This window comes from Perca fluviatilis, chromosome 9, assembly GCF_010015445.1.
Source record: "Perca fluviatilis chromosome 9, GENO_Pfluv_1.0, whole genome shotgun sequence".
NCBI classification, from domain to species: Eukaryota; Metazoa; Chordata; class Actinopteri; order Perciformes; family Percidae; genus Perca; species Perca fluviatilis.
This window is the reverse complement of record NC_053120.1, coordinates 35,897,437-35,920,091: the sequence shown is the minus strand read 5'-3', so window position 1 is coordinate 35,920,091 and position 22,655 is coordinate 35,897,437. Positions and strand designations below refer to the sequence as shown.

Genomic DNA, 22,655 nt, shown 5'->3' with positions numbered 1-22,655 from the left:
GGGGCCCGTCATAAGGATGCAGCAGAACTCTAGAAAGGTTTGTAAGTGCTGATGCCTGGTGACTGTTGAACGATGTTGCACCAGCCTCTAAATGTAAGGACGTCCTGCTGTGATGCTCCCGCTGCTCCCTGTTGATTAGGTCCAGCCTGGTTTTAATTATCATCCTCCACTCCTTATACCCATTTGCCTGGAGTGCCCATCTCTGCTGAACCTACCCGATCCTCAGTGTTCGAACTATACCGTGGCCTTCGGGGGAGCCCACTTTTTTTCCACGCAGGGGGGGGGTCGTGCGCTTGCAACTTACAAAGATACATAACAGCTACAAGTGTATGCACTATACAGGATTTACCCTATCATACTTTATCGACAGGAATAGATAGGGCAAACAGCCACCCACAAATATATAAACAATAAGAAGAATACCAGAATTCCTCCGTTCAATTAGACCATAGCGACGCACCCCAAGCTTCCATCCTTAACAAACAGCCATGTATACGGGCTCTTCCAGGCTCTCCACTGCTGGCTGTTCCAATTTAATGGGAGAGAGGAGCGAGACGGGTTAGGATCATCTTCAGCCAGAGAGGACATTATTTCTTCAGCTTCTTCTTGCGTTGTCACCCGGTGGGAGGTGTGCTAACAGGGCTTGCAGCAGGTGAATGTAATTGCCATTAACGCCATCACGCTACACAGTTTCTTAGTAAAACCAAAATTAATTAAACTGCCTTGTTTTCTTTTTGCCATGGCTATATGATGCTTACTGCAGAATGGATTTCAAGGACTTTGCGCACCGATTAATGGCCTCCAATGTTTATATTTTTTCTACGAATCTTTGAGTTAACATGTAGCCTACTAAACATGAGTTGGATTTGCACCGCAGCGCCGCCACGCCTTGATGCTCATAACAAGAATAACATGTATAGTTTTCTTTATTGAAGTGAATTGGGTTTAAATCACCTTCACGCATGAATTATATTTTTGCAGTTTTACACATTATAATTCACGATGATCACATTACACAAAACTGAAATTGCACGTCAAAATGACACATTGTCAATATTTTTAGAGACCCCCCAAAATTTCACAAATCACGTTTTCAGGGGAGCCCATGTCTTATTAAGGGGAGCCGAGCTCCCCCTAGTCCCCGTAGTTCGCACCCTGCAAATCCTCCTGACAAGAAAATTATCCGCATTCTCCTCTTGATTAAAGCCACGTTACAAGGTCTATCTTGGCCTGTTGGACTCGCTGAGCATTGGGTGTATTTTGTGGCAGTAGCTATTTAGAAATATATTGTATTCTCCTTTTTACTTGAGTAGTTTTTGGAAGTCACCTCACAGTAACTGATAGTTTTTTGTGAGGTCAGGCAGGTGTAATGTTTGGGCAAAGCTTCTCTTTCTGTGTCTGATTCGACTTTAATTGGTATCCTAAATAAATATGCAGAACTCTTCTATCAATCAGTGATAGACAGTATGTTGAAATGATTTTAGCAATGCCAAGAACCTCCCAGCTGCACCAGTGACAGCCATTAGCAGCTCCCAGTGTAATTGAGTGGAAGTGTATGTCCAAGGATGAAGTCCGTACGTGAGGAATTACCACGCAACACTTGCCTATCAATTTCTCCATCTATCTGCCCTTCCATCACACTCCAGGCGAGCACACCCAGCTCCGACTGAGGATCGGCTCCCTGGCCAGTGGGATCTACGAGGTACCCATCATGATCACAGACTCTGGCAACCTGCCCATGTCCAACACGTCCTATCTGAGAGTCAAGGTCTGTCACTGTGATCACCATGGAGACTGTGTGGACATGGAGCGAATCATCGCCGCTGGTCTGGGCACCGGAGCCATCATCGCCATCCTCATCTGTATCATCATACTGTTAGGTGAGGCTCCCTCACACATGCGCGCACGCACGCACACACACACACACACACACACACACACACACACACACACACACACACACACACACAGACAGACACACACTACACTTCTATTGAAAATAGAAAGCTACATTACTGGCTACTCAGAAAAAGTGTGGCTGTAGGACTTAGTAGACCTTGAATTTCAAACAGTATAAAATATCAACATAAAAGTATGAAGAAATGATAAAAGGATGTTCTGCTTACTCTACCTGAAAGAAAATGTGAATAAAATGTGTATATAATTTTAAAGCTGACATCTGAAGCTTTCAAAACTTTGTGAAATGACATTACATCAGTTGTTGTGGCAGGCTGTGGGGAAGACATAACCTGACTCCGCCAGATGGATTGCTTCGCATTTGCTCGGCATATCCATCTGGGAACTTACCGTTGGAGAACTTTTGGGAAGGGGCGACAATACTGGTTAGTTGATTGGATAAACCATCTGTCTATCACCACCTATGTTGTCGTTTGGCGAACGGCTCCACATTTTCTCTATCCTAGGATGCCAGACTGATCTGTGAGTGGAAAACTGGAGCTCGCGAGATCAGGACGGTCTCACGAGGCTAGGGAAGACATGCTCTACCTAGTGTGAATCTACTAGGCTGAAAACTGATTGAAAATGTACATGGAGGTGGACAAAACAATAGAGACACCTCTAACACACACTAACTTCAGCCTGAAAAATGAGTACACAGTTGAATCAATGCAGATTCAACAAACAGAGTCTGAGTTTGGTGAAAATTAGTGATGGCCAAATGAAGCCTCATAAAGCTTCGTGAAGCATGTTCCTTATTTTCTGAGCCCACTAGATGGCACTCTCTGTACAGCAAGGGGTTGAAAGCACACTGAATTGACATTCCTTGAGCCTTTTTCTTTAAAGCAAGAGCGCCATCTAGTGGGGTCAAAAAATAAATAAAACGGTTCATGAAGCTTCATGGAGCTTCCTTTGAACATCGCTAGCGAAAACCCTAATGCAGCCAGTGGGCTCCTAACCTAATCTTGCCCCAGGGCCTCAGAATACATTACTTCAGCCATGCCCACCTCTCGTACCACATTTTACTCCATCTATTGTTAATTGCAGAAATCCCCAGTTTTGTTCCATTTGCAGCTGCCGCCAGCAGCTAGCATCAGTCACTGTGAGTGGAGCTTGTTTGGTAAAGCATAGGTTTGCCATGGCAGAGTTCCCAGGCTCTAATCCCAAGTGTGAATATCAAGCTGGTTGCAATTTTTCATAAATTGTGTGCTTGTTGACAAGTAGCACTTCATGTGTTTGGACACATGCATAGCCCTTTTGAGCTTCTTCCCCCACTATAATGCTGCAAGGTGACAGGAGTGGACAAACAAAGCTTACTGAGTGCTCAACTGGAGTAATAATGAATGATTATATCAAGTAATAGTGCGCATTACTGTATCAGACATTAGATTTAAAGTGCATCAGCAATGAGCAAAACCTTTTTTTCAACTCCAGCCCCAGCCTGCTGCATGCAATGATTGCATCACATATTTAAAACAAGGGAGAGAATTTACAATGGTGCTCTTACTCATACAGGGTTTCCTCTAGCGGTTGCTTTTTGAGATTAAATCAAAATGGTTGTTTAGATCATTAATACAAATACCTTGATCAACTGGACTTTTTAATAACCAGACCCAGTGCTCGAGCTCTGCAGGCTGCAGTGAGCCGTGCAGCAGGCAACACTTGGGACTAGAGAAGCCTAACTGAAATCTACTGTATTTATTTTAACTGCCAATTCCATTGGCCATTGGAATACCTCATGTTGTGCAAGAAATGTACACATCATTCAAATGATTGTGATGTCATTTTTGAGCACAAGCTGTGGGATGGTGATGAAGTCCAACCGTACCCATAGTAGGCAAATGAAAAGGAATTACAGCTAATCTCATGTTTCCCACAGTCAGAGTACACTGAAAGAAGTTGGTGTCAAAGTAAAATAAAATGACAGATAGAAGTTAAAAGGACAATTTAAATAGAAGTGCTGAAGGAGTTTGAGTGTAATTGTCAAATGAAGGTGAAGTGTCAACTTAAGCGAGCTTCATACTTTCCTGGGAAATGGCAATTCATCCATGACATGTCCTCTGGCTGCCCAACGAATTTCACAAAGGCTTGGTAAATTACTACTTTAAAAATAAAAAAGCAATGAAATTCCTGAAATTCTGATCAGATCAAAATGTCTTGTTCAGGTCTCAAGAAGTTAACCTAACGCGCCAGATGGTTTGTTACACCATCTGAGAAGCTGTCATTGGAAACTGTTTGGACAAGGGCAGGTGATTGGAACCCTTCCTCCTTCCAAATATGGTTACTTTTGGCTCCAAAAAACCAAGATGGCGACGGCAAAAATGCCAAACTCAAGCCTTCAAAACGGTAGTCCACAAACCAATGGGTGATGTCACGGTGGCTTCGTCCACTTCTTTCATGCAGTCTTTTATAAATACAACCTTAGACTGGATCAAACTATTCAAGCGTGGAAGGTTTTAATTAGCTTTAGACTTTTTGCGAGTGATGGGAATGATTCATTTCACTACTTGGCAGTGTTTGAAAGACTTCTTACAATTTTCAGGCTTACATTTTCGTTGAAGTGTTTTTTAGACCAGTGCAGAGCTTTTGTCTCCCCCTCCGGCAGTGAGAGTAATTACACAAACAGTTTATGCCTGCAGGTGAGCTCTCTGCCCCCCAACCCCACAGAGGGACAGGCAGACATGAAAAGGCCAAGTGATGGAGTCCTTAGATGTCACTAGTATTTTAAAAATGTCAACCTGTCCAAGAGCAGTAATGTGACATCTGTTTCTGCCCTGAGTCCCTTAGCTTCTTTTAGCGCTCTCGCCAACGACGATAGCTACACCCAAGGTGATCCGTGTTTGTCTTCGCCGGCGATCTTTTTTTTTTTTTTTTTTTTACTTTAATCCTTCCTCTGAATGCCAATTTTCTCTTTTATCTGGAGCATCCACTCCAGAAACTTTTATTGGATGCTTCTTATACTGGTTGGTATACTTGGTTTATAAAAGGAATATCTTTTGCTACGTTTCCCCCTCTCATTCCCCCTGCTCTGGCCTTTCTGAGCCCCTAAACCGGAGACATTTGGAAACACTAACATTAGCAGTTGTGTAAAATGTTGGACATTTTAGTTCATGGAAAGTTTGGGAAGAGGACAGAAAGAGGAAAGACAGCAGTAGTAATAGGCCACCAGCCCTTGGGCCTGGTCACCTTAAAGGTCCCATGGCATGAAAATTTCACTTTATGAGGTTTTTTAACATTAATATCAGTTCCCCCAGCCTGCCTATGGTCCCCCAGTGGCTACAAACGGTGATAGGTGTAAACCGAGCCCTGCGTATCCTGTTCCGCCTTTGAGAAAAAGTAAGCTCAGATGGGCCAATCTGGAATCTTCCCATTTTGTCGTCATAAGGGGAAAGGTTACCTCCCCTTTCTCTGCTTTGCCCGTAGCAGTTGGTCAAGGCCACACCCCCACCCTCCACCTTGCCGCCCCCCCCCCCTCTCTCCTCCTCTCATAGCTATAGACACAGAAATGGCACATACTAAGGAAAGCTCATTGTGGGACTGACTCTAGTGGCTGTAATTCTGCACCAAGGCTGAATTTCGGGATAGAGACTTCAGATACAGTATTAGGGGACCACTAAGGTCTATATAAAAGAGACTTCAGATACAGTATTAGGGGACCACTAAGGTCTATATAAAAGAGACTTCAGATACAGTATTAGGGGACCACTAAGGCCTATATAAAAGCATCCAAAAGCAGCATGTCATAGGACCTTTAAGACAGAAGAAGGCTAAGATTCTGGCACATTGACCATATTATGGAATGGAACGAGGCCAATTCTGGAGACGGGCACAAGAAGAGGTCTTGTTATTTTAGGCTTTACGTTTTGGTTTTTAAGCAGAGTTTTGAGCCAAAAGCGATCTCACAGGTGCTTTTATCTCCAGTAGAAGAACTAATATCTTTTTAAACTAACACCCCCAAGCCTCATATCTCATCAACATTCTCGTATACCCGGCATAAACAGGAGGCAGTGTGTAGACTTCACCCATTGCTGGTAGTTGCCATGGTAACGTTAGTAGCTTAGTCTCAGAGAACTAGACGTCATGACCCAACCAGAGGGCGAAACGTTGGCATCAGTGTCGGTGTTACCAAAGGTCACCGTTTGCGGCCGTCGATACTGCAACACAACCCCGCAGATTCCAAACCAAAACGGGTCAGAAGTGTCTCCAAATGTCTCCGGTTTAAGGGTTCGGAAACGCCAGAGCAGGGGGAATGAGAGGGGGAAACGTAGCGAAAGATAATTTGTTTTTAAACAAAAACGTAGCAATGTAAATGTAGCCTTTAATAGACTAGATATGTTGTCTGCGTTGTCTCTTTAAAAGCCATCCCTGCTGGTTTCACTGAGATGGTGACAAGCCATTTTTCAAATCCCCTCTCTAGGGTTTAAATTGTCCTCACTTGGAATTTCACTCAGCATCCTAATGCATTTTAGCCCTTGCAGTTACAGCAGTGTACAAACACATGCACACCCGCAGCTTCTCAGTCTCATAAATCCACCCAGATTAATACGATCAAAAGATTCACATCAAGTGTATTAACCCACCAGTTGTCTCAAAATAAGAACTGTGTGATTCTGTCCTTCCTTAAAATACTTAGTCCCATATGAGGGGATTTCAGTAGGTGTTTGATATTGAACGGAGATGCTCAAGTCTCTGAGCTAGAGTCCAAGTCGAGTCTCAAGTCTCTGGTGGTTATATTGAGTGTTGTAGTCTCTCCACCCAGGCTGCTCAGAAGACTGCAGAGCTATATAAAGGAATTTAAAGCATTGCAGCCGGCGGGATGTAAATGATTCATAAATCTTCTACCACATGTTTGGCAAACAAACAAACGTTCATTCATCTCTTCATAACATCTAGTGAACGACAGTCGGAGTTTAACCTCCATTGGTCGCGGCTAAAGAAAGGAGGTGGCTAGGTTAGGCGGCTAATGCTGAGCTAAACGGAATACGTTTTCAGGCGCCTTATAAAATCAGACGTAGAGCCAGATAACATGGTAGATATTGAAATCTGCTGTTGATAACCATGGACCCAGACAGTGACTTGACTTGTCTTGGCGAACCCCAGACCTTTCCTCTATCTTCATACCAAATTTCCACTGTTATATTATCTCAAAATCAAATTGTATAATCGCTTTCTGTTTGGCCTTCGAATAAGCTTCCTACTAAAGGCTAGACTGAAATTAGCTATAATTATTGAGCTTTACTGGTGGCACTTTGACAAAGTTGCACACAGATATTGCATAACATAAAAGATTGAATTCCACACTTTGTATTTTGTACTGTGGTGCCAAGGCTCTAAGAACAGTCCAGTGTTGTTTCTTTCCTTTGGTGAGGTGCACAGAACGTTTTGAGCCTTCCTCTTCCTTTGTGTTGGCGTTCTAAAATCCGGTGGATTTATGATTTATGGTTAACTGCTCCTCAGATCTCTGCAGGGTAAATCCAGACAGCTAGCTAGACTATCTGTCCAATCTGAGTTTTCTGTTGCACGACTAAAACAACTTTTGAACGTACACATGTTCCACCAAAACAAGTTCCTTCCCGAGGCTATTTTGCAGAGGCACTGTGGCTCCGTCTGGCGCTTAGTGCCACCAAAGAAGGATTGGGTTTGGTTTAAAGAAATGCCAATAAACCAGAGCGCCTGGGAGATAATGGACATCCGGCCAAAATGAGGGACATGCGGTTCGAATTTCCGGCCGCACCTGAAGAATCCCGGAAATGCAATGTTGTCGATATAGACTGTTCTCTCACTGGTGGTCCCTGGTGTTTAGTAAGGCTCAACTCAAATAGTGTCCTGATCTTCTTTTTTTGCGCCACTTGTCCTGCAGTGCTGGTGCTGCTGTTTGTGATGTGGATGAAGAGGAGGGACAAAGAGCGGCAGGCCAAGCAGCTCCTCATCGACCCAGAGGACGACGTCCGAGACAACATCCTGAAATATGATGAGGAGGGAGGGGGAGAGGAAGACCAGGTACACACACACACACAAGCACTTTGTGATTTTTATCTGTGAAAAGTGCTATGTAAATAAACTTTACTTACTCATGCACACACACAGACACACACACACATACACTTACACACACACGTACATGCATATGCACACACACGTGCGCGCGCGCACACACACACACACAAAAGTCAGTACTTCCAGAAAAATGCTGATTTTTTTGTGTGATTGTTGCGGGCAAAAATCCTTGATTATGCGGCACGTTTTCTTAAAAAATGAGATGGAATATGCGGGATATTATACAATTTTATGCGATGAAATTGCGGGAACTTGCAAAAACTGTCTGTGATTCCTCCAACACCCTGCTTTTCGATGATGTTCACGCCGTGTAATTACGTCACTTCATAACGTTCCCATGGCAACAGAGGAAAATGGCTGCTCTTGTGTGAAGTAAACACAACATTTTTCAACTTTCTGCTAAGATATATGTGACTTTTTTGCAACGAAAATGCGGGGATTATGAAATCATGCAAGCTCTGCATATTTTGCGCGGAAATCGGCAATTTATGCGGCGAAAGTGCGGTGTATTTGAAAAAAATGCAGCCCCCACGTAAATATGCGGACTTTGGCTGATTATGCATTGAATTATGCGATGGCATAATCACGTTTTTCTGGAGGGACTGAAAAGTTTTAAAAAGTAACAATGAAATTGACCAAGAAGCTGTCTGAACAGCTCACTCAGTCTGGCTTGGGTTTCTCTCTTTTTGGTTTCCGTGTCATTTCTGATTTCTCATTCTCAGAAACAAACAGTGAAATACACAGCATGTTGCCACACACACACACACACACACACACACTCTGCTTCTCTACAGTTTTCAATCATCTGTCCTCCAGCTAAGATTAAGTGTACTACAAAAGAGGACCTAGAAACAGGATTAATTGCTTTCTGTTGGAGAACAATTTCCTGTGTCCCTCCACACAACTCCTCTGCTGCTGCCAAGCACATAAGCTGTTCCACACTTCAGCTGAGAAAATGTTTAACCCTAATTTACCCAGCCGACCACACTTTCTACAGCAGGGAGGTACACTGTATATGTACAACCATACACACACAGTACTTTACAATTGGGGAATCACTGTTTGCTCGATGTTTCCACACTTAAACTGAACACACAAATCTTTTGTACCAGATCAGAAAGTGGATCCTAATTGGTTGATCCCCTGACTTTTTTCCAGCGTCCCCACCAGGTCTTAGCTTTTGTTTATCTCTTACTTTATCTCTTATATTATCTCTCATTCATGCCACCTGGAAAAAAAGTTTTCTAGAGCTATCAATAGGTCCAAAGTTTGCTTCGGCCAATAGTTTGGCTGACGACATTCCCATCAGCCTCAGGTGTATACTAACATTCTGAACTTAACATGATAAGCATTGTAACAGCTTAGCGTCAGCAGTTAGCATTGTCATTGTGAGCACGTTAGCATGCTGATGTTAGCATTTAGTTCAAAACAACATTGTGTCTATCTGCTAGCATGACTAGGGTTGGGTACCGAGACCTGGTGCTAATACGGCACCGATGCCTAAACGACCGGTATCTACTGGACGGAATAACAACGCAGATTTCGGTGCCTCATTTCGGTGTCACTGAAATGCCTGCGCTGCTCCCTGATGCTCCGAAACGGATGTTAGGGGCAACAGAAGCATCGCTGCGTGTCACGCTAGTTAACGCTACACTTGACAGCAGGTAACGTTAGCCTATCGTTAGCTAGCAGCTGGATTAAACATTAAACGCAGTTAAAATGCTGACAGCTAACGTTAAACGGTGTAAAGTGTGATTGTATTACACTGTAGAGGATTCCAACGCCAGGACGTAAAAGCTTTTTCATGCTTTTTGGCGTTCAGCGCTGTATACGCAGTGCGAACAGCGATATGACGCAAACGCGGCCTTCAAGATTTTGTAACAATGCGAACGCGGTTGAATAGACCGCGCTGCAATGATTGGCTACAGGAGAGAAGAAGTCCGTTCTTTGAGCCGCTCTGACCACAATCAGTATGAAAGACAATACGGTTTGCGGCGACCATGCGCACCGCCCGCAGTGCTGAACGCAAGAACCCTAAGCATAGCTCTACAGGTCTTGTTTTGCTTGATGGGAATCAGATAGAATCACAATCATCAAACATCAATCAAACATCTTCAACTCTGATTTGCTCTGCTTTTCTGTATGATCTTTAATCTTAACATGTCTAGTCTTATATCAGAGATGATGGTCGATTTTCTCCTTAAACTGACACTCAGGGGCCAATAATCAGTCAGGGGGTGCCCGGGGGATTTTATCAGAATACAACATAGAAAATCTGCTTAGAAATATAGGAAATATTGGATAGGATAGAACAACACAATATGATTCTGCTAAATAACACACATTCATTATTAATTTCAATTGTTTTCATTTTCAGAATCAGAATACAATACACATTTTCTATAGGCTCGGTCTGCCGCTTTAAAAAAAACAAAAACAATTCCGGTGCTGGTTAATTAATTAATTAATTGGTCATGTGACAAGGGCTGGGAAGATTGGCAGCCAAGTGACAGTACTCTGATCCAATGGAAATCACAATTGTCTGATTGACAGCACTCTTAGATTTTATTAGATTTTCACTTTAGCCTTTTTATTCTTCAGGCAGCCTGGGTCTTTATTTGTCTGGATTCAAGCTTGGGATAAAAGGCAGACTCAGTTCTCAGGGACACACTGATACTTTAAGCAGGACAAATACACACACACATACACAAACACACACACACTCTCACACACACAGACACACACACACACACACACACGGTACACACATTATTAGACCTTCATTAGGAGCTGTTGTTCCCTGGCTTCTAATCCTTACTTAAAATTAATACTTCTTTAACCTTAAAAGCTTATTAAAGATTACATCATGCAGTGGATATTTCAGTTTTATTGGAGCAGAATATGGCTGGTAAATATCAGCAGAGGTTTCTAACTGGTGGAGATCTTTCAGCAGTGAATGCTGCATTTCAAAGCACAGGAGCAGGCTGAGGCGCTGTACATTCAGCTTGAAAACAGCAACCATCTATACTCATGTTTGATAAAGGTTTGGTCACAGTCTTAGACTGTACAAAAAAAGCACATGCAATCAGACATGTAATCATGTCGCATCATATTTTTCATAGATATGTTACAGTTTTTTGCTGATCTTTATTCAAAAGTGGCGCTTAGCAGCGTAGCATATTTACATGCCAAGGTGTTGTGTGTATACTGTATATAAGGGCTGTCAATCGATTAAAATATTCAAAGGGTAATTTCGCACCAGTCTCGGTGAGTGTAACGCATGGATCATTCTGCATCGCTTCCTGATTTACCAAACTACGGAGCGGGTGGATGCCCAAATAACAGAAAGCGTGTGCGTTTATCTCTCGTCACAAAAAATAGAGGTGTTAAAAGGAATTTGCGTTATCTCATTATTATCATGTTAATTTTGACAGCCCTAGTATATATCTATAGGGGTCTATCAGTGTTGCCAGTGTATTATCATGTAGTTTGCTGGTTTGTAGAAGCTATACAGCTATAGCAGTGTTTAGAATTGTTCAGTGCAACTCAATTTATGTACACTTAACATTATATACCATAGTGTGTTACATTTAGGAATCCAGTCTTTATTGTGTATTCATTGCCATAAAATATGTACCTCAAATTGCAGAAATTAGAGCTTGAGTTTGGTCATCCATCACATCGAAAACTATAACTGTTTTTATTGTTATAAATGTTATCTTACAGGTAATGCAGTGCAGTCTGCATATACAATCATGTAACCATGAACAATTAACAATGAAATAATTGAATAAAATGCAAACTAATGACCTCCTGGAAGGAAACACTATTCAAAACACTACAAGATGCTCTAAAACGTGTTACGGAATAATGTTAAGTGTACATCATTTGCAGGAAAGAGGCCAAACATGCATGAATACTGGTATAGTTTTTTAAATAGTCCTTTAAAGAAGTGGAAATGTCCTAACCGAGAGGACATCCGTCTATCTGGTCCTTTTGGATTGGCACATTCGGTTTCTCCCTGCAGGTTTATTGCAGGGCTCTCAGCAACTCTTCAGTGAAAGGTTTTTCTGTTGGTCGGCCATTATTGTGAACAAAGCCCAAGGTCAGTCCACAGCATGCTGTTATTGTCCTGAAAGTGGCTCCTTTAGTTCATTTCCTTGGAGACCGGAGAGCACCAAATGGTTTCTGGATGGTTGGTGCTTTGACTCAGACACTAGCATTTAACATGAAGAGATCAGAGGCTGTGACACACGCTTCCCCTCTGACTGAGCTGGTGTTTTGTGAGAGAAGGTGAACGAGGAACTGCATCTCTCTAAGTGGATGCTAATTAGATAGCATTAGAGTCCTCCCTGAGGACAGATGATGATGTGAGAGAAATGGGAGACGTTGCATCAGTGGTGCTCATGGTGCTCGTTTAACTTATTGAAATTCTCACTACATCAGCCGTTAAATGCATGATAGATCCGTTGATTGTAAGAGGTTTGTATGTATGTTCTATCGTCCTGATGAAGACTGTCATGAATCAGTTGTGAGCGCCGGCAACTTTTTATATCCAAAAGGCATACAGTGCACCTGGCGTGAGGAAGAATGCATTATTATGCATACATATAGGTCGGTTTGTTTGGATTTGGTATGGAAGTTCAAGCCAAGAACTCATTTTTCTTCATTCTCCTTGAAGTGTGAATTTACAGCAGCACAAATATTCAAGTCATGTTTCAGGAAAGGCCGGAGGTCGTTATCTCTCCATGCATAATCGTGTGCAATTTAACTCGGAATCACAATAATCCACAAAATAACCATTATTTCCATTCAAAATCACATTGTCAAAGTAAAAACAATGTCCAGTGTTTTGCAGGTTGTTTTAATCAAGCTTATATTGAAGTTATATTCAGTTTGATTTGACTGCAACAATTAAAGTGATGGTTCGGAGTAATTTCACCCTAGGGTCCTTTGCACCATGACCTCGAGCCAAACACCCCCCCAGAAGCTTTTTTCACCTGGGTCTAACATTGGGAGCGTTAGCGTAGAGTAGCGTTATCAGCTGAATAGCTTAGCGCAGGGGCTAATGGACCCACGTTTGTATGTCGTAAATGACCCCACTAATAATGCCCAAAATGATACCAAACATCTACACTAGTACATATAGGTTATGCACGTATAAAACGATGGATTGGAAAGTTTGTAAGTACACCAGAAGTTTATGTAAATAACACTTGCCTGCTGGCTTCTGCTCTCTGCTGTTGTTGTTGCTGTGTAAGACGAGTGCTTAGGGCCGTCTACAAATTACAACACCGAAAAGAGATGCAACAAAAATATTTATTAATTCAATTTTTTTTTTTTTTTTAAGTAAGTGCTGTAGTATAACTAGCAGGAGACAAGTAATAATTGAGGTAAGTTTGGAGACATTACCTCATTTAATCATTCAATTAATAAATATTTTTGTTGTATCTCTTTTCGGTGTAGTAATTTGTAGACTGCCCTAAGCACTGTCTAACTGCAGGTAGCAGCAGCAGCAGCAACAGAGAGCAGAAGAGAGCAGGCAAGTGTTCATAAACTTCTGGTGTACTTACAAACTTTCCAATCCATCGTTTTATGAGAGCATAACCTATATGTACTAGTGTAGATGTTTGGTATCATTTCGGGCATTATTAGTAGGGGTCATTAAATTCGATGGGTCCATTAGCGCCTAACGCTATTCAGCTGATAACGCTACTCTACGCTAACTCTCCCAATGTTAGACCCAGGTGAAAAAAGCTTCTGGGGGGGTGTTTGGCTCAAGGTCATAGTGCAAAGGACCCTAGGGTGAAATTACTCCGAACCATCACTTTAAGTGAATCCTGTCCCACTGTGAAATAGCCTGTACATCACTGCATTGCTGGTTTTAGACAATTCAGAGATAATAGTGGATTCTTATTTATGTTTCACAACAATATGCATTTTTAAACATGATTTCAATATATGTTGTGCTTTGCAGCAACTAGTGATGTCCAAATAAAGCTCCGTGAACTATGAGTTGTATTTGTTGACCCCACTAGATGGCGGTCTTGGTTAAAAGAAAAAGACTGAAGGAATGGCAATTCATCGTGCTTTCAAGCCTGTATTGAACATAGAGCGCCATCTAGTGGGCTCAGAAAATCAAGAAATGCTTCATGAAGCTTTATTTGGACATCACTAGCAGCAACAGGTCAACTTCTACTGCAATGATTGATTTGATTCTTAAGGGGATTACTGTGCACTGTTTGGTTACCAGGGAACACCAGTATAAGCAAAGAAAAATCTTTAGGAAAAACTTGTACTTGCACAAACCCACGTGGAAATAGATCCTCTAATGTCTTCACAAGAAGGTTATCTATACTTTCAGTTGAATATTGTCACAATGTTGTGGTCCAGGTTAGGGAAGGATTAAAGCTGCATTTAGAGATTTTTGACTGCTAGAGGACAGACAGTAGACCATAAGACGTCTTGCTATTTCATATCAGCTGCACATCAGCTTCTCTTTCCTAATACATGTCAAATCAGAAATCAGAAAAGGATTTATGGCCAAGTAAGTAACACTTACAGGGAATTTGCCTTGGTGGTTAGTGCATATACAAACATATTATACATTAATATGAAATAAACAAGAAATACAGAAACAAATATATACAAAATAGCTGTTAACTTAAGAAAAAAGAGGCTGCGTGGTTTGGTGCAGAATGTGAACATTGTTTTTTTTTATTTGTCTACTGTGCGACAGAAAGTCGTGTAGTGATGACAAAATCGTTAGCCTATCTTTACAAAAACAGTTGCTATGGTGCCATAACGTGAGATACAAGGTAATGGAGCCTTTTATACATTGTCGTGTTTCTTTAGAAATAAACAATGGACAAATAGAGTCTTTAAACGCTTCAGATGTAAAGTTATTCGCTGTCAAAGTGCCGTCAAAATGAATGGGAGTCAATGGAATGCTAGCAGAAGGTGATGGCTTGTTAGCCTCAGAATCTCCCCATAGGAGGTACGCTTTCCGGATGCTCACTTACCCCCTTGCTAATTACCTGCAGAATTAGTGGCATTCCCATCAGCCTCAGCTGGACTTTGTGTTCACCGCTAGTAAGGTAAAGCTAGTGATGTCCAAATCAAGCTTCAGCATTTCTTTTATTTTCTGTTAAATCGAATGATCTCGACTTGTAATACTGTAATACCAACGTGTGTGTGCTTTTTTTGTTGTTGGTGTGTGTGTGTGTGTGTGTGTGTGTGTGTGTGTGTGTGTGTGTGTGTGTGTGTGTGTGTGTGTGTGTGTGTGTGTGTGTTTAGGACTACGATCTGAGTCAGCTGCAGCAGCCTGATGCCCTGGAGCCAGAGTGTGTCAAAGTGGGGATCAGACGTCTGGATGAGAGGCCCCTCCATCATGAGCACCAGTACCCTCTCCGCTCCGCTGCCCCCCACCCAGGAGACATAGGAGACTTCATCCACGAGGTACGGCAACACACTGGGTCTGTTCCGGACGTCTTTGTGTGCGACGCCCGTGTGGTTGCCAGTCCAAACCAGTTCTTCAATCTGTTCCCCCAGATTACATTCTGGCGTCGGGCACACAGGAAGTGGTGAATCACAACTTGAGTGAAATGCAAACTGTCTGGCAGCAGGAAGCAAACGCTGTGTCCAGAAAAGGCGGGATTTGCCAACGTTAGATCTTTTGCTTCTCTCATCGCTTTTCTATCCTTTGGTGAAACGCATCAAAGATGGGTTCAGTTTACCTCATCACCTCACAGGATTTAGGGATATTGAAGTTCAAACAGTCACTACCCTTAGCTATTCAGAGCTGCCAGTGTGGGAACTAACCAACTTTGATTACTGCGAATCAAAACAGAATGCAATGCATTTCTGCAGACAGGGAAGTACACAGAAGGATGCACGTTTAAAACCCATTAAGGTCTGGGCTCAGTTGAACAGTGGGCTCTCTGGTATGACAGCATAGCATCAGTGATGTATCAGTGGTATGTGATGATGTATGGTTGGACTGTTAACAAACAGAGGCGAGGGAGAGAGAGGCAGAGAAACACAGAGAGTACAGTGTCTGTGTGATTCTCAATTAGCTTTGCGAATGGTCAGGATTAGCTGGCCTCAGACCTGCCACAGCCTGGCTACCTAATTGGAGGTAAATCCATTGCGTTGAGTTAATCCCACGGACTGGCTGCAGGCCGTCCACAGCTCCTTAAAGGGACAGTGTGGGTTCCTTTTTCATGCTATATAACATATTACATACATATATTTCTATTCTTGTCGGCGCACAGGGCATAGCAGGTACAGTATAGCGTTTTTGTGCCAACAGGAAATGACACCGCGTTTGTTCCAACAGACGAGAATCAATCGATGAGAAAACTTTAAGCTGCATTAGTTTGATTTTTGGGCTACTGTGGGGTAGCAGAACAAGTTCTAAACACGTCAGTGGCGCGACTTTATGACTTCATGAAATTGATTTGATGAATGTGTTAGCGAACAGCATGCGTCATGTGCGTATCAGCAACTTTAGTACGTTCACCAGCTAGCTTGCTAACTTTGTCTGTCTGCTGTTTGCTGCTGGACAGACACATCTTGTGAACGGTGGCTTTATCACCTAAAACAGCTGCTGGAAATAAGTCGATGTGGGTTTGTTACTACGAACTACACTTTTTTCACATTAGCTATTTGATCCATTGTAGCTTGAACCAAAAGCTGGTTAGTAGTCTCCCAAGCATTTATTACATTATTGTAAGTATTCTACGGCAGCACAGCCTCAGTTTCCTACTTAGTTCAGGTTAGGAACCGACTGTAGCAAGAAGGGAACACCAGCATCCTGTCCATCCATCCATCTTCGTCCGCTTATCCGGTGTCGGGTCGCGGGAGGAGCAGCTCCAGCAGGGGACCCCAAAATTCCCTTTCCCGAGCCACATTAACCAGCATCCTGTCATATGCTTTGTAGACCCGGCCAACCACTACAACGGCGACACATCACTTCTGCCTTTGCTCCCCAAAGACAGGTGTCATGAGTCAAGCGGTCTGTTGACAGTTAACGTGCAAATATAGGTCGTATCCAGACATTTGAACAAATGATGCTATCATTTTCTTGGAGGACGGTGAGAGTGTATTCGGGCTGTCCAAAGAGGGTTTGTGTCAGTACTTTGGTTGCTGATATTTGAATCCATGTCACCGGCTTTCATCGGTGCTGCTGCTCTGCGTTTAAACCTTCTGGAAAGCGTTACTTTCTCAGAATTCTGATAACTCGAGTGCACGGCGCCCGGCAGAGGGGCGTCTCGGGCGTGAAGACTCGTCGTCGCCGAAGCATGTGGCTCTCTGTGCGCTAGCTGTGTCCATATTGTTTGTGTGTGGGAGTGTGTGAGTGTGTCTTTTAGTCGGGCTGCATAAAGACATCTGCCAAGCCGAGCTATGAATAATGAGGGGGAGCTGTCAGACATGGCGAGCTGATGTAGACAGCTTAATCCGGGAGACATGACAAGCGGATGCTTCTAGCCCTCCCCTCCCTCTCCCTCTCTCCCCCCTCCCTCTCCGTATCCCTCCCCCTCTCCTTCTCCACCTTTCCTTATCCCTCTCCTTCTCCCTCTCTCCCCCTCTCCCTCTCTTCTTCTCTTTCTCCCTCTCCGCGTTAATACTCTCCTCCCATTGAGTTTCAGAGTGACGTTCGGGAGTGTCTTCAGTCAGACGTCGCCCCACAAGACATTTCCACTGCTTATCAGATTCACCATTCTGAGCGGCGATAAGAGGCAAAAAACTGCCATTTTCTGGGGCTGCTTTTTTTTTAGATGTTAATTTTAGACGGTACTTTTATTCTCCCAGTGTGCCGTTTTTTGAGTGAGTTCATAAAAATGATGTGTGTGTTTAAAACGTGTGTGTGTGTGTGTGTGTGTGTGGGGGGGGGTTAAATTCAGGCTGGGTAATCTGCTGAATCTCCTCCTGGAGATAAAGTCAGCATCTGTCCGGCCTGACCCAAATCCTCCTCTCTTCTACGTGCCTCCATAATCCCTCCTTCTTCCCCTGGCACTCACTACTGTCCATCTCAAGCCATCCACACACACACGCACACACATAAACATAAACACAACCTTTCTACCTTTCTACTCCCTCCCTATGCTCACCCTTATTCTGATCTCCAGGTCCCACTCTTGTACCTGTTCTAGAGAGGGGGGGGGGGTTGCTGTCTTGTGAGTGGAAGGGAGACATTTTGAATTCCAGTTCTTCGGGAGAGCGAACTGTGCTCTGTCTGAATGGGTCAACAAAGGTCATCAGACGGGGCTTAACATGCTCTTACTGTACACTGCTCCATTTTGGTATGAAAGCATGAACACAGGTTTCTTTAATACTCCCAGCTGTACTGTACAGTTACTATAAACATATTATAGGATTACTATAATCCTGCACTAGATATCCTCAGAGTCTTGTGGCTCTCTCAACCATAAATTTAGCTTTTTCTCAGTCTCAGAGATACTCTGTCATGTGGAACGTCTCTGGTGCAGACAGGGCATTTTTGATGTCCTCCGGTTTAGAAGTGATGAGTATGGAATAGCAGGGATAAACCTGTGACATGAGTCTGGTCTTATTGTGCATGCTCTTTATCCCACATCAAACACAAGCTGTGTTGGAAACCATTCCCTCACTCCCTCACTCACTATTCCCTATATAGTGTTTATTTAATAGTGAATTATATAGGGAACGACCAAACCAGATTTCGGACACTCACTGAAAGTATCGTTGCATCAGGAGATGCCAGATTAGTGTGACGGACGCGGGCGCACCCAGCAACATCGTAACAAACCGAAACAAAAATACTTTTAATACGTCCCTGAAACAAACCGAGCGCTCAGGAGGATAGTAAATGGTCGTATATATGTTGCATGTTACATTTCCACTGTTGAAAAAGTTTCAGCAGGGTCCTTGTGCTTCTTCTTCTTCTCCTCCGGGAAAACACGGCCGCGTTGCATCGCGGGATACGGAAGTAACGTGTACAGAGAACCATTTTGAACACAGCTAGAGGCTTCATGTGTGAAGGTTGTATCAGTAATAGAGCTCAACCGGAACCGTGTGGTACCGGGAGGAAGGTTTTGACTATCAGCCATGAAGTCTAAACCATCCGAGGTAGACTGACCACGGACTGTCAGGTTGTGAAAAGAAAGTCTGTATTAAATCAACAACCCGAACTCATAAAATACGGACGTTTGGACAGTGGCTGTTAGCGTCTGAAGCGACGCAAAAAGCGGGCACCAGGGAGAGCAGCAGCTACACGGGGCTTGAAGATGACGTAGCAAGAGAGACTACGGTAGCGAGTAGTATGAAAGGCCGAAAATCCGCATAGGGAGGTTGGTTGGGGTGGTGGATGGGTCAAACACCACAGGACATTCACCCAGGAGGCCGGGGATCGTGTCCCGCGTGTCACGTTTCCTAAAGTCGCTTTCTTCTTTTCCTAAACCCAACCGTCCGTTCTTCTTTTCCTAAACCCAACCGTCCCGTTCTTTTCCTAAACCCAACCGCCCCGTTCTTCTTTTCCTAAACCCAACCATCCCGTTCTTCTTTTCCTAAACCCAACCGTCCCGTTCTTCTTTTCCTAAACCCAACCGTCCGTTCTTCTTTTCCTAAACCCAACCGTCCCGTTCTTCTTTTCCTAAACCCAACCGTCCGTTCTTCTTTTCCTAAACCCAACCGTCCGTTCTTCTTTTCCTAAACCCAACCGTCCCGTTCTTTTCCTAAACCCAACCGTCCCGTTCTTTTCCTAAACCCAACCGTCCCGTTCTTCTTTTCCTAAACCCAACCGCCCCGTTCTTCTTTTCCTAAACCCAACCATCCCGTTCTTCTTTTCCTAAACCCAACCGTCCAGTTCTTCTTTTCCTAAACCCAACCGTCCGTTCTTCTTTTCCTAAACCCAACCGTCCCGTTCTTCTTTTCCTAAACCCAACCGTCCCGTTCTTCTTTTCCTAAACCCAACCGTCCGTTCTTCTTTTCCTAAACCCAACCGTCCGTTCTTCTTTTCCCTAAACCCAACCCGTTCCGTTCTTTTCCTAAACCCAGCCCGTCCCGTTCTTTTCCTAAACCCCCGCGTTCCGTTCTTCTTTTCCTAAACCCAACCGTCCGTTCTTCTTTTCCTAAACCCCAGCCGTCCGTTCTTCTTTTCCTAAACCCAACCGTCCCGTTCTTCTTTTCCTAAACCCAACCGTCTGTTCTTCTTTTCCTAAACCCAGCCGTCCCGTTCTTCTTTTCCTAAACCCAACCGTCCTGTTCTTCTTTTCCTAAACCCAACCGTCCCGTTCTTTTCCTAAACCCAACCGTCCCGTTCTTCTTTTCCCAAACCCAACCGTCCCGTTCTTCTTTTCCTAAACCCAACCGTCCGTTCTTCTTTTCCTAAACCCAACCGTCCCGTTCTTTTCCTAAACCCAACCGTCCCGTTCTTTTCCTAAACCCAACCGTCGGTTCTTCTTTTCCTAAACCCAGCCGTCCCCTTCTTCTTTTCCTAAACCCAACCGTCCCGTTCTTCTTTTCCTAAACCCAACCGTCCGTTCTTCTTTTCCTAAACCCAGCCGTCCCGTTCTTCTTTTCCTAAACCCAACCGTCCCGTTCTTCTTTTCCTAAACCCAACCGTCCCGTTTCTTTTCCTAAACCCAACCGTCCGTTCTTCTTTTCCCAAACCCAACCGTCCCGTTCTTCTTTTCCTAAACCCAACCGTCCGTTCTTCTTTTCCTAAACCCAACCGTCCGTTCTTCTTTTCCTAAACCCAACCGTCCCGTTCTTTTCCTAAACCCAACCGTCCGTTCTTCTTTTCCTAAACCCAACCGTCCCGTTCTTCTTTTCCTAAACCCAACCGTCCCGTTCTTTTCCTAAACCCAACCGTCCCGTTCTTCTTTTCCTAAACCCAACCGTCCCGTTCTTCTTTTACTAAACCCAACCGTCCCGTTCTTCTTTTCCTAAACCCAACCGTCTGTTCTTCTTTTCCTAAACCCAACCGTCCCATTCTTCCCGCGTGTCATGGAAACGTAAGCCCACCCACGACCTTTTCCTAAACCTAACTGCGTCAAAAGTGACGCCAATAGCTCCGACCAAGCGCGTTTAGATATGATGCTAAAGGACAGTTTTAGCGTCAATAACGACGCCAAAGGCACCTGACCAAGCGTCCGTATTTTACGCGATGTGAGATATCTGTTGAAATCGCAAGAGGAAGTACTACACTTCCCACAATTCTAAGCGTGACAGCGATGTCTCTGATTAGCGGAGCTCGCTGTTACCAAGAAAATGTTTACCGCACCCGCGAACCGCTAGCGGGCATCCACTGAAGTCTATGATCATTATTAACACAGTCTTGCACCTTTGCTTTTATTCTGTTTTTTTCACCGCATCAAATGTTTTATGGTCACATTCATCTTGTAGCTGCTTGGCTTGGTTCCAGGTTTTTATTTCGGAAATGAATGGGGAAAATCACTTCCAGAACCATTCAAAAAGTGGGCGCTCACTGTTGAGCTCTATGTGACATCGAGCAACAAATGGAACCCCCCCAGCTGATCCACTGTTGATGTGTAGTCACCAACAGTCAGTGATGGCCAAATTAAGCTTCCTGAGGCTCAAGGAATGGCAACTCAGTGGGCTTCCAACCCTTTGTTAAACAGAGAGCGCCATCTAGTGGGATCAGAAAATAAAGAAAATGCTTCGTGAAGCCTTATGAGGCTTTATTTTGGTCATCACTAGCCAACAGTAGACTGGCCAGTCTGGTAGTCCATCTTATCATGCTGATGAATGCGATGCAGAAACATCCTGATTTCTCTTCCTGTCTCCTCCAGGGCCTGAAGGCAGCAGACAACGACCCCACCGCCCCCCCCTACGACTCCCTGCTGGTGTTTGACTACGAGGGCAGCGGCTCCACCGCCGGCTCCCTCAGCTCCCTGCACTCCTCCTCCAGCTGCGGAGACCAGGACTATGACTACCTCGGCGACTGGGGGCCGCGCTTCCGCAAGCTGGCCGACCTGTACGGCGGCGGTGACGACTAGCACTCTCCACCTCGACCTACACCACCACCGCCCCCCACCCTGGCTCCAGGGCTCAGGTGGAAAAGATGGGGGGAGTTGGGAGGGGGATGGGGTTAAGGAAAGAGCATCGGCACTTATAGATCGGCACTTCTGTATTACCACAGGACAGCTTGTAAAGAGACTCGCTGCCAAGACGACGGTGGATGACACTAGGGACCATTCTGACTCCTGGCCTAGCAGTTGAGGCTAAAGGACTTTATTATGTGAGCGCCAGCCCCTGTGCTAACTAATGGGAGCGCTCAGAGGGGCTTGTTGTCTCTACGATGGCCATGCTACAGACGCTCATTTACACTTGAATCTCACAGTACAGGAGCACTGGGGTCAAATGTGCCTTTTTGTACATTCTTTTGATTGTGTTCAGTCTTGATTCTATACGTTGCTTTAAAGCTCCCAGTGTTTTGCAACAGCAACTGCAGGACCGCTTCGCCATGATAATGATTGTGTGTGTGTGTGTGTGTGTGTGTGTGTGTGTGTGTGTGTGTGTGTGTGTGTGTGTGTGTGTGTGTGTGTGTGTGTGTGTGTGTGAGTTTGGATTCCACCTCATTACCTGTGTGTGTGTGTGTGTGTGAGAGTGTGTGTGTGAGTCATTTCCACAGAGACACA

At 44.1% G+C, this 22,655-nt stretch overlaps 1 protein-coding gene across 1 annotated transcript in view; it reads left to right on the top strand.

Annotated features, from left to right (window-relative positions):
- LOC120565714 (cadherin-2-like) overlaps positions 1-22,061 on the top strand; it is a 111,794-nt gene extending 89,733 nt beyond the window's left edge. Inside the window, exons 13-16 of the mRNA XM_039811674.1 lie at positions 1,647-1,880; positions 7,817-7,956; positions 15,310-15,471; positions 21,807-22,061. Of these exons, the coding sequence (XP_039667608.1) occupies positions 1,647-1,880; positions 7,817-7,956; positions 15,310-15,471; positions 21,807-22,013 (743 nt within the window). The 3' untranslated portion in view covers positions 22,014-22,061. The remainder of the gene's footprint in view (positions 1-1,646; positions 1,881-7,816; positions 7,957-15,309; positions 15,472-21,806) is intronic.
- Positions 22,062-22,655: the final 594 nt, after the last annotated feature.